We start from the raw sequence: 13140 nt of genomic DNA, 5'->3' as shown, positions 1-13140 counted from the left end.
CAGTTTGATCAAGAACAGTTTCAAATATTCCGTGTTGCTGTTGAGCACCGTATTTTCTGGACTATAGATGAGTTTTTTTCATGGTTTGGCCAGGGGGTTGATTTATACAGCGATTTATGTGTGAAATTATTAACACATTATTGTATCATTTCACATGTTGTTTTCACATTGAACCACAAGAGGGCGCTCTATGCCTGTTTTGATTATTTCAACATTGGCGGTCACTTAAAATAATGCTACCGGTACTGAATAAAAAAGAAGGGCTGAACAAAAATGGCACCAAAGAGAAAATCAGATTCTGCAGATTTTCAAGATGCAAGTAGTGAAATATGCAGCCGAAAACGGTAATCGAGCACCAGAAAGAAAGTTCAGACCATCCCTTCACGATTCAGAAAGGTTGGAATAATTGGAAATGCAACTGATGATGACTCTGATGTAAGCGACGTAGAAGAGGAAGCGCCGCATTTTCTACCTCCGGAGTTGGCGCAGTTGTTTAAAAGTGAATAGAAATTTTTGTGGGATTGAGTGATTTGGAGTGACAAGAGTTTGCTAAACGTGTTAGCATGTTCTTTATGCTATAGCAGGGGTACCCAAAATTTTATGACTGAAGATCTACTTTTCGATCAACCAACCTCCCAGGATCGACCTGTTACCGCGCACGCGTGCATACGCACGCACGTACACACGCATGCCAAGATGAGGAACAGCCTGACGCTGAGGCATGCGAGGCACTTTTGCAGCCTGTTAACGATCGTAGCTCACGTCTAACGTTTTAAAATGCTTCTCTCGGCACTCCAGATCCCATTGATCTACTCGTCGATCAAGATCGACGTAATGGGCACCCCTGTGCTATAGTTATCTGAATAACTCTTAATATGTTTTATGTACTGTATGTATGCACATTCTCAGTTCATTGTTCATGCGTCATGTAATGTTAGCATATCGTACACTTTTCAGCCTGTTCTCTATTTTTATTTGCTTTTTAAGATGACATGTCTGTTCTTGGTGTCGGATTTTACCAAATAATTTTCCCCCAAAAATGCGACTGATAGTCCAGTGCGATTTATAGTCTGTAAAATACGGTCTGCTTGCCTTGAGACATGGATAATAATAATAGATTTTATTTATAAGCGCCTTTCAAGACACCCAAGGACACTTTACAATAACAAAAAACACAATGTATGTGATTTTAGTGTGTTTTATGTTATGGAATGGCCTTAAAAAATGAGTGGTGCGACTGTGATTCATATTAAAAATAAATTCCCATCATGTATTCACCATGCATTTTACATGTTCAGTGTTTGGCAAATCAGCATTTGCATTAGTTTTTCGAAGAAAACAAGACAGCAGCAAAACATAAACATAATGTCGTGGTTAACTACACGTAAGTGTGGCCAGGCGATTTCTTTTTTTCTGTTAAGACCTGGGGTGTCCAAAGTTGGTCCTCAATGGCCGCTGTCCTGCCTGTTTTCCAGCTCTCCCAGGAGCAACACACCTGATTCAAAAAAATCTGGATCGTTCTAATGCTGCTTCAGAGCTGGCTGATGAGCTGGTCATTTGAATCAGGTCAACTGCAGCCGGGAGGAATGGAAAACAGACAGGCTAGTGGTCCTCCAGGGCTGTGCATGCCTGGTTGAGACACATTGGCAAAGAGGTTTCATGACCCATCACGAAACCTTTAGGCTGTCCTTATGAGACATGTTTTACTCCAACTTCTTCAGCCCCCAGGCCTTACTGAATTTTGCCCAATCTTGGCTGCTCACGTTTGAGAAGCATGAGCTTGCTGGCCTAGATTATGCAATGAGAGCATGAACATCCTTTTGCAAGTAAAAAATTGTATCAGGAGTTTGTGGCCACAAAAATGTTCATCACCAAACATGGACTTTTGTATCACCTGAAGCATCTGGCCTTCGGGCAAAGTCCTCATACCTCCAAATTCCTCACTTTTCAGATGACCCCAAAAATGGCTTGTTTGTTCAGCCATTAACATTGCATTGTCAAAGAGAACATGCCATTTTCAACACCTATTGTAAAAATACATGTGTGGACTGAGCAATAGCGTAGATTTATGAACAAATATGAAATTTACCATATTGTGACATGCAGATTCAGCCTGATGCCAACCCAAAATATTTATTTTTCTTCTCAACACCCTAGACCAGTGGTTCTTAACCTTGTAACCTTGAGGTACGAACCCAATCAGTTCATATGCACATTCACTGAACCCTTCATTAGTGAAAAATTTAAATACTTTTTTTTTTTTTACCAATTCAAGACATAAAAAAACACATTTATTAAAAACAGAAAAAAGCCAGCCAGTGATGGCCAAGCGGGCGTGTCATAAGTAATTGACATGTTGAGTCGGGTGTGTCTTAACCTCCATGGCAGAGGCTCCGTCGAACCCATAAGACTGATTCACTGAACCCCTAGGGTTCGATCGACCCCAGGTTAAGAACCACTGCCCAAGACACAGCAGAATGAATTTATTATAAAAACACAAAATAACCAATTTAGGACATCTATCATGGAAAGCTTTCTGCAATGGTTGCACCAGATCACGCCACACATTTTCAACTTTTATTTTTAATAAGATGAGAGGCTAACAATTAAGCATCTGAGCTAAACAAGCTAGCTACATAATGGAATTTATAGTGAAACTATGTATTGGAATTGTTTTTTTAGGTCATACCACATGATCTCCAAGCATGTCCACTACATAACGATTACAAAAGAGTAACCTTTTTACGTAGTTTAGTGAGAGCTGCTAATTGCTGTTCTAGGTTCTCGAATGTCTTGTGAATAATAGAACCTCCTCTCCTTTAATGAACTAAAAGCCCTCCATTGGTAATTCCTAATACTTGAATCACATGATATTTCATAAAGTGAGCAAACTTTGCACGACTATTATGATGACGGGAAAAGCGGTAATGCTTTGAAATGTCAGATAGGAATTGAAAATCCATATGAAAGGGAGGAAACTAGAGTATCCGGAAAAAAACCCACGCATGCACGGGGAGTAGAGGGAGACATTTTGTGGTGCATTCCCATGGGATTGGAGTTGACTTTAGGTGGGTGGGGTGGTGCTGTTGGATCTCCAAATGTCACATTCTAAAACAGTGCTTTGATTGGCTGCAGTCAGCGTCTGCTCGGGCGGTTCACACTCTTTGTGCTTTTACCAAAATCAACAATAGCTCGACAAACTGTATTTGTCTTGGCTTTGACAGGTTGTGGAGATTGTGCCAGTTGTAGTACAGTTCAGTCTTTTGGTAATGGCATCCCAGCAAAGTGTTTCTGAAGCATGTTGAGAGTAAAAGCAAAGCATGTCTCCCAGGAATCTAGTTAACTGTTTCGACAGCTGATGTATGACCATCCCTGGTACATGACAGAACCACTTATAGGCAAGACAAGACTCATGTCATCTTGAACATGTCTTTAGGCGTATGGGAACTTCTCTACATAACTTTGGTTTCAGATTTAGTCCATTTATGTTCCAGAAAAACTGGATCTTCACTGCCATAGAACTTTTAATGTATTTGACTGTGTTACAGAGAGATGGACACTAGATGTTTCTGGAAGCTAGCATTAGCACATAAAGGCTACCGTGTGCTTTTGTTGTAACGCAATGTCAAGTTTGGTGCGCTAACATATTGTAGCGACTACTATGGATTGTGCATTAATCACCAAACTGCCCGTGGTGGACATCGAATGGGCGCTCCCTCAGTCACTCGTAACCACAGACACCGAAAGTCAAACAATCTGACATATTTGGCACGCTTTGGATAAATGTTAAACAAAAACAAAATTTTAAAACCCAATACAAATGTTTATGTTCTTAACCAAATGGCATTTTCCTAATTTTACTCTGATTTCACGACCTTCTACAATAAAAGAAAAAAAATGTATTTCATAATGACAGTGTAACTCCATAGTGTATAGTTTTTGTATTCATTTTAAAATGCAACAAATATTTCCGGCTAAAATTGTTAAGGCCGCATTATTGGCTTCAATTTAGGTTGCTCCATCATTCATGATCATGACAGGAATGCTGGTACGAGCTGCAAAGTTGAGCGTACAGTGAAACTCCTGTACAACGAAATCATGTTTGCAGCAAATTTTTCACAACGGGGGTTTTTCACTGTAGCAAATTTGATCTCAGATGTAAACACACACACACACACAAACAAACATATGTGTACACGCACATACAAACGTATGTGTACTCTATTTTTTATTCCAATAGTGCATAAGTACACACTTATTTGAGACTTCATATTGTCAGTGTAGAAAGAAAAAAAGGGAAAGAAATTACGAAATTTACGATCAGCATTCACTTTCACTTACATCAATTTCTTGGATAATGTCTTTCATTTTGCTTGCTCAGTCTTTCATTTTGATCACTTTTACGCTCTCTTCCAGCATCGGAGCTCTTCTTGTCTTAGCTGCTTGACATCCAAAGGTCGGTTTTGTAGCCATTTTAGCAATGCAACGTCCATGTTCGTCTGAATCTAACAATAACAAATACTTCCTGGACCCGGTTGGCTTTTCTTTCCACCATCTCACTGTCTCTAACTCGACCGACCCTCGATCGCCACCCAAGACAGCGTTGCTCAGCTGATGTCATGCAATGAACTTTTAAGCCAGCCACGGGACGCTTCGTAGTCCTCGATGGCCATAGTTAGCTCTCGAAGGCTAAAACCCTTACGCTAACTGGAGCGCTTCTCTCTCATTAGCGCTCCAGTTAGCGTAAGGTTTTTGGCATGATAACAAGTAAAGCATTTTCGAGGAAAATGCTTTACTTGTAATACGAGGAAACGTTCGTTTATTTGAATGTCCGTCGAGCCATAAGCAATTTACTCTGAGCAGCTAATCGGATGCATTCCACTCTATCTTCTACGGGTCTAGCTTCAGTATCCACACACATAGACAGTGAGGTCCCTCTTGGCCAATCGGAGGCCAGGATGATGCTCGGTAACCCAGAGCAGCTATGAGTATGTTGCGTTCAGGAAACTCGCAGCTATGACCGAAATAAACATCGTTAACGATGTAAACCAGTGTGGTGGTTGCTGTTGCCGTTTCTGAACGAAGCAGTAGAGGTCACTGTTGGATTAGACTTCGTTGTAGTGAATGTCTTCGCAAGGCTGGCGCAGAGAAAATGATTTCATATAACACAACTGGGGGTTTTTTTTTCGTCGTATGGTGGGCAGTAGAATGGAAATGGTGTTAATGCATGAAGATTTCTTCACATTAAGGGGTATTTTCGCCCATGTAGGTTTCGTTCTAGAGGAGTTTCACTGTACTGCCATCTTAATTGTCTTTATTATTAAGTTGTACATACCTTCAAGAATTCAAACTGTAAGCTAAAGTTGGTTATGTAAGAGAAGCTGCTTGCTGGTGCGATATGTCGGGATTAACAGATGATCTGATGAGTCGATTAGTGGCAACTTCCGTTGGTGGTACGTCGACGAGCAAAAGTATTGATTTGGGGCAGCCCTAATGTCCGCAATGAACAGTGGTTGCCAGATTCACTGTATCGATTAACCTGCCTGTCTTAATCGTGTATTGTTACTAAATGGTCTATGTTTAATTTGGAATAGGTACCACAAATTGGATTTACAGAAGAGCCTAAGAGACAACCTGCGCAACAAAATATTGATTGAGTATCCTTTACTCCATGTTGTACTGAGCGATCATTGGAACGACTTTCCACTAAAAGAACCAGGTAAGGAACTGATTCAATACAAACAATAATTGAATTGCTGTTGTCCTCTGAGCATGTCCTGCCATCTGTAAAACATCACTTTTGATTAAGATTAAGATATCCTTTATTTGTCCCACACTGGGGAAATCTACAGTCTACAGCAGCAAGATTGTGGGTAGAAAGAAGAAAAAAAACAAACACCGTTCAATGTGAAAAGCATTAACATTGCTGCCTGATGTTTTGCTTTATTTCATTTTTTCTGTTGACACCTGTACTTGCTGGGTGGAGATCAGAAGTAATAGTTTCAAAACGATTCCAACAGGATCATATCGTGGTCTTGGTTTCTCCAACAGGGACCATAAACACCCCTTCCTCTTATTTTTCACTATGGCAACATGCTACCCTGACAAAAAAATAGTGTGGTCTGCACAACATCATACGATCCAGTTGAACCTCTGCAGCAGACATGGCCAAAAAGAGGATCAAATATGGCTTAGCGTTCAGTAATTACCTCATGTGATGTGAAATGACATGGAAGGAGCCATTGTGCTTATGTCACCTGTAAGCTCCCCTTGGAGTCTTACGGGTCATGTCATCATTAAGACAGAAAAAAAATGTTTCAATGTTTAACTCACATTTGACCGGTTTCTCTCCACATGAGTCTCTTGACTGTGTTTGGTGGTCATAAACCACACTTGCCCTTTCTCATATCGTTACTCTGTCAGGCCCATTCCAGTTTAATGACAACTTAGGTTATTCTGGTCAGTGTATGTTTTCGATGATAAGGCCTTGCTATGTCACCATTTTGATGTCATGTTAGTCCAAGAAACATCCTGATAATGGCACATGCCAATGCCTGGGAAGCTGGACAGGAAATGATAACAAGCTATCGGATACTGCGACAGTGGATTATGTCGTCTGGATAAAGGGCATGGAGGCTCTCAGGCCCCACTGCATGCCCCTTAGGAGTTAGGCCCGCCACACACGGAGCAACTTTCTGCAACGGACTGAACGTGGCACACAATGAGCACTGGACCATCGGCCACTAGTTTTTTTTAAATCAGTGGCAGACAGTGTTACAATGTCAAAGACTGCCCAATCAAAGTTGCACATGAGCTTGAGTCGGGATGTAATGATATCCAAACATCATGATACGATATTAAAAAAAGCTCACAGTACAGTATAAAAACACACAATATACGGTATTCTTTAAAAAAAAAAATTGGGGAGCACAGTTTTGTGTTTTTGTACATAATGGCAGCCACAAATGGAGTTGGCCAGTCATTTTATTGTCAATTGCGCCTATTGGCTCAGCATTAGGAGGAGACTCTGTGCTTGGTGGTTGCGCCTTCTCGGCAGCATGGGTATACCAGCACTGTTTTTGACTGGGAGGAATGTCGGCGCCATTTGACTGTCTTTGCTGGACAGTCCCGGGGCGCTTGTGTCTTGCGCCTGGAATGGGCAGCATTTTTCACAGCCCCGCTTTGTTCAGCGGAGAGATCGGTGCTGTTGAACGGTCTGCGGCTGGATGGATGTAAGGCTTGAGGAGCCGACGATGAGAAGAAAGGAGCGTTAGCGCGGAGCGCCGATGCGGATTTGGAACTGGGAGTCGCGGCTTGGAGTTTGAAGCGGATTACGTGGGACAGGAGAAGTGAACAAATCTCTTTTCGTCAATGGACGCTACAGCTTCATGTTTGCTTTCAAAACTTAGCTTGTAGCAGACGTGTGCACATTTTCAGCATGACGTCTCTGACCCACTGGTGAAAGGACACTTTGATCCTCTCCTCTTTCATCTATAACTGCTTCAGACAACAATATGAATGCAGAAAAGTGGTGAAGATTGCACGACTGTCTGTGTCCTATGTGTTGTGTTGTGTTATTTTTGTTATTTTGACTTCAAAATGGCGCCGCGAGAGTGGCTGCCTTTCCAGCAGCTCCTATATTTTGTTGTTCTACTTCTTCCTTTGATAACTTTGCTGCTGTGAATTGGGAATTTCTCCATTGCGAGACTAATAAAGGTTTTCTTATCTTATCTTATCTTATTACAAAGTAATCATGGTCTATGTACTGTAGTTCACAATGCGGTGTTCAGCAATCCCGGAATTTGCCGCAGATTTCAAAGCTTTCCATGGAATTGTAAACGATACATGAAAATATGGGCGAGGTGTCCGAATATTACATTTACATGTCATTTTCATCCCGGCAGTTAGATGTTGAGGTCGGCAGGCTGCGTTTCACACTGCAGAGTGTAATGTCCAATTATGATTTTGTTGTTTTTTGTTTTGTTAAATCCCCTCTTTATGTTCTCGTTCACATGAAATTATTGTTTGTTTGTTTATTGAACATAAAACATATATACAGTAATAATTTGACAGAAAATAAGGTAGATAAAAAAAGTAAAAAGAAAGAAATCAATCTTCATTCAACACAGTTATTATGTTCAAGGGAGTAGGAGGAAGTAAAAAACTTATCTAGTCCTACCCCGTTATGTGATTGTATCTAATAAATCATTTTTATATCAATCAGAAAAGAAAAAAATAAGAAGAAAGAAGTCTCCATTAAGGCTCATACTTTACCCTTAACCGTGATATTTTTACAACTTTTGGTTTGTATCGGGATTATATACTTCCACACCCTGACACTCTTGTGTCAATTTTCTCTTAAATTCATAATGGATATTTATATACCTTTCTCTATTTATCAACTTAGTTCTGATTTATCATTATATTTAATGTTTTGAATTTATCATTTTAACTCTGATTGATGTAGGTTGTTTGTACTATTTTTTTGAATTTGTTTTTTAACTCAGCAAGCGATTTACTCATTTTCAGGTCCGTTTCGAGATTATTCCACAGATTAACACCTTTGATAGATACACTTCTTTGCTTGATGTTTGTTCTTGTTTTGAGTTTTTTGAATAAGTTGGTACCTCTTAAATCATAGCTGCTTTCTCAAATTTCGAAAAACTTAATGTTTTGGCAGAGCAGGTTATTGTGTGCTTTGTACATTAATTGGGCGATTTTAAAGTCAACCAGGTCATAAAATTTCATCGTATTTAATTTGATAAATAGTGGATTTGTGGGTTCCGTATATTTTGATCTATTAATAATTCGAATTGCTTTTTTTTGTAGGTTGAGAATAGGGAGTGTGTTTGTTTTGCAGGCATTTCCCCATATTTCCACACAGTAGGTCATATATGGTAATAATAATGAAGTGTACAATGTGTACAAAGATCTCTTATTTAGCACTTCCTTGGTTTTGTAGAGGATCCCTACGGTTTTGGCTATTTTTCTTTTTACGTTATCGATATGTGGCTTCCAACATAGTTTTGAGTCTATTACTAATCCGAGAAACTTGGTTTCATACGCTCTTTCTATCTCAATTGAGTTTACCATAATTTTAGCTTGGTGTTTGATTGGTCTTGTGCCAAAAACAATTAACTTCGATTTTTTCAGGTTAAGTGACAATTTATTTCTGTCGAACCAGTTTTTTAATTTGTTTAATTCGTTTTCTACGGTTGTCAGGAGCTGTTTCAGATTTATTCCAGAACAGTAGAAAGTTGTATCATCAGCAAATAGGACACATTTAAATTGTTTTGAGACCTTGCAGATATCATTTATATATAAGATGAATAGTTTTGGACCAAGCACTGACCCCTGAGGAACTCCGTGAGTGATTTTTAGTTGATTCGTTTTTTTATTGTTGAGTTGCACGTACTGATATCTGTTTTCTAAATAACTTTTTATCCATTTATAAGCTACACCTCTAATGCCATATCTTTCTAGTTTTTTCAATAATATACTGTGATCTATTGTGTCAAAAGCTTTTTTTAGATCTAGGAAAACCCCAACAGTAAATTCTTTGTTGTCTATATTAGTGGCTATTGCTTCCAGAAACTCCATAACTGCCATTGAGGTGGTCCGCTTTTCCCTGAAGCCATATTGATTCTCACTTAACAGCGCATGCTTTTGTATAAAGCTATCAAGTCTGCGAGAAAATAGTTTTTCTAATATTTTTGAAAATTGTGGTAGTAGTGATATTGGTCTATAATTTGTAAACCGATGTCTTTCTCCACTTTTATAGATTGGAATAACTTAAGCAATTTTCATTTTTGATGGAAAGATACCAGCTTTGAATGACAGGTTGCATATGTGCGTGAAAGGTCGCACTACATATTCTATAATCTGCTTTATTATTGTCATGTCAATATTAAAGCAATCAGTTGACTTTTTATTTTTAAAAGTTTTTATAATATTTGATACTTCTTCTTGTTTTACAGCAGTAAGGAACATCGTGGAGGAGTTTTTTTCTACATATCTATTTCAAACAAGTTTGTTGGATCAGGAATTTGTTTTGCTAGGTTACTGCCGATGTTGACAAAATACTCATTAAATTCAGTTGCTATTTCTGCAGTTTTTTCCAAAATAGTATTTTTGCCTTTGATAAAATACTCTGGATAATCCATTTTTTTAGGACTATTTCTGATTACTTGGTTAAGTATCTTCCATATTTCTTGTGTGTTACTTTTATTCTGCTCTAATAGTGCATGATAATGATCTCTTTTACTGGTTCTTATAATATTTACTAGTTTATTTTTATAGGTCTTATATTTTTTTTCTGCTTCTTCAGTTCTCAATTTTAAAAACAATTTATATAAATTGTTTTTCTTTTTACATGCGTTTTCTATGCCTTTCGTTATCCATGGCTTACTTGGGTCTTTATACTTTTTGGAGACTTTAGTTAATGGAAAATGTTTATCATATAAGGAGATTATGGTAGACTGAAATACTTCAAACGCTGTATTTGGGTCTTCGTTTGAATAGACCTCGGTCCAGTTTTGTTTTTCTAGGTCTTGCTTAAAGGCGTCGGTGGAGCGTTGGGTTCTTAGTCTTATTTCTGTTATGCGAGTTGTTGACTTAGCTTTTCTATCAAAATAATTATGAAAAACTGCAAAAACAGGTAGGTGGTCAGTTATGTCATTAATGAGAAGTCCACTTTCCATTTTATGGTCAATCTTATTTATAAATATGTTATCTATTAATGTGGCCGTGTCAACTGTTATTCTGCTAGGTTTCAGGATTACTGGGAAAAAGCTGTTGCTGTACATAGTATTTATGAAGTCGGTTGTTTTTTTGTGTCCATTTGGGTTTAATAAGTCAATGTTAAAGTCACCACATATTATTCGTGTTTTCTTATCGTTGTTGTAACTGAGCATATCTGTTAGTTTTTTATTGAATGTGTCAATACATGATCCTGGTGTCCTATAGATGCAACTTATGATGATATTTGATGCCTTTTTATTATGTATTTCAATGGTTATACATTCCATTAGGTTTTCTATTGTGTTTGTCAATCTCTCGATTTTACTGCATTTAAGTGCTTTGTCTACATATATTGCAACCCCCCCTCCTTTTTTGTTTTCCCTATTAGTTGCAAACATTTCATAACCTTCTATTTCCATTTCAGTTGTTTTATCTTCATCAAGCCAAGTTTCTGATATGGCAATTATTTTGAATTTATTGAATTTAGTCAGGTATTCTTTGATTTTTGTGAAGTTTTTATAGAGACTTCTACTGTTTAAGTGTATTACTGAAAGTGCATTTTCCAATTTTATATTAGTGTTGAATTGTTCATCCAGGTAATAGTCAGAGTTTGTTACCCTTTGTTTGTTCTGGAAGAAGTTGTTGTCTGGGTCCAAATTGTTCTCGGGATCGAATGGCTTATAGTCAATATCTTCAAAGGGTTGGAAGTCCATGTTTTTGGGATGTGAATTTCCCGCTCCCACGCGGTCGTCGCTGGCTCCCTCGCGGTCGTCGTTGGTTCTCTCGCTGTCGTCGCTCGCTCTCTCGCCGTCATCACTGGCTCCCTCGCGGTTGCTGGCTGGACGTCTCCTGGGTCCCTCGTGGTCGCTGGCTCCCTTGCGGTCGTCGCCGACTCCCTCACGCTCGCTGGCTGGCTGCCTCCTGGCTCTCTCACGCGCGCTGGCTGGTTGTCTCCCGGCTCCCTCAGGCTCGCTGTCTCCCGGCTCCCTCGCGGTCACTGGCTCCCCTGCTGTCGTCGCTGGTTTCCTCTCGGTCGTCTCTGGCTCCCTCGCGGTGGTCGCTGGCTGGTTGTCTCCCGGCTTCCTCGCGGTCGCTGGCTTCCCTGCAGTCGTCGCTGGCTTCCTCGCGGTCATCACTGGCTCCCTCACGGTCGGTCGTCGCTGGCTCCCTCGCGGTCGGTCGGTCTTGAAAAAGTTATTGTCCGGGTCCAAGTTGTTCTCAGGGTCAAATGTCTTGTGGTCAGTAGGGTTGGAAGTCATCAAAGGGTTGGAAGGGTCATCAAAGGGTTCGAAGTCCATGTTTTTGGTATGTGAATTTCCTGCTTCAGTAGGGTCAGAGTTTTTATCTTCGGGTGGTGAATAATTCTCAGTATGCTGCTTGATGGTGTTGAACTCGAGCCTGTTGTGTTGGAGTACTGGTGCGGGGGTGGACGATAAGTTTGTCATGTCTTAAGTAGGCAGTTTCCCCTCTGTCACGTGCAGCTTTTAATTTTGGGAGGAGCTCTTTTCTTTTTTGTCGTACGGCATCTGTAAAGTCTTCGTTGATGTAGATGTTGGAGCCTTTTAAGTATTTTGCTTTTTGTAGGATCCTTGATCTGTCCTTGTATTTGAGAAATTTCACCACAACTGGCCTCGGACGAGGTCTTCCAGGTTCTTGTCTTCCTGTGCGGTGAGCTCTCTCCACCTCAATTTGCCCCTGTATCAGCAGCTTCTCCTTGAGGATTTTTTGAACTTTTTCCTCTGTTTCAGTCCACGTTTCTCCCGGTTTTTCCTCAATTCCATCAATTACCAAGTTGTTTCTTCTTGACTGTCCTTCCAAGTAGTCCATCTTGTCTGTTAATACAAGCATGCCGTCACATATTTTGTAGAATTCTGTTTGCATGTCTTTGGAATGGCCAGTTTGACAGATTAGATTTTTTTTAATGTCGTCTACCTCTTTTTGGGTAAAGTTGATGCTGGTTTTTATTTCTTGGACTTCCCTGGTAAAAGTGTCAAGTCGTGAGTTTGTTGAGTCTATTATCATCTTGACAAATCCTTTGAAGTTTTCCTGTTGTTGTTGCAAGAGCGCCGTAAAAAGCTCTTTTTGTTGCTGGAGTAATTCGTTTACTTGAGTGAGGGTCAGGAAATCCTCATCCTGCTTTGTGTCTTGCTTCTGTTTGGGTGGCATTTTGTCGGGTCTCGTTGCTAGCCAGTTGTATGCTAGTTTGTGACGTGTCCAGTGGGCTTGCTGCTGGGTGTTTTTAACGTGGCAAGTGGGGTTGCCGGCTCCCTCAGGCTCGCTGGCGTTCGGCTGGTTGGTCTCTTCGGCTGGTTGGTTCTTGTCTTCTTCTTATTATAATTATTATCAAATAAAGAGGGGGAGAATAAGAGGGAATAAGAGAATACTGATGTTATTTTAAAA

General features: G+C 39.9%; 1 protein-coding gene across 2 annotated transcripts in view; it reads left to right on the top strand.

Moving 5' to 3' along the window:
- The window catches only part of znhit6 (zinc finger HIT-type containing 6), a 37849-nt gene that overhangs the window by 21363 nt on the left and 3346 nt on the right, over positions 1-13140 (top strand). For both annotated transcript variants that reach the window (XM_086115354.1, XM_086115355.1), the window contains one exon: positions 5595-5719. In XM_086115354.1, coding sequence (XP_085971480.1) covers positions 5595-5719 — 125 coding nt within the window. The remainder of the gene's footprint in view (positions 1-5594; positions 5720-13140) is intronic.

Source organism: Hippocampus guttulatus, chromosome 7 (assembly GCF_054856545.1).
Source record: "Hippocampus guttulatus isolate MCC_2025c chromosome 7, RoL_Hgut_1.0, whole genome shotgun sequence".
NCBI classification, from domain to species: domain Eukaryota; kingdom Metazoa; phylum Chordata; class Actinopteri; order Syngnathiformes; family Syngnathidae; genus Hippocampus; species Hippocampus guttulatus.
The sequence above is the reverse complement of the archived record's forward strand: the minus strand, read 5'-3'. Positions and strand labels throughout refer to the sequence as shown.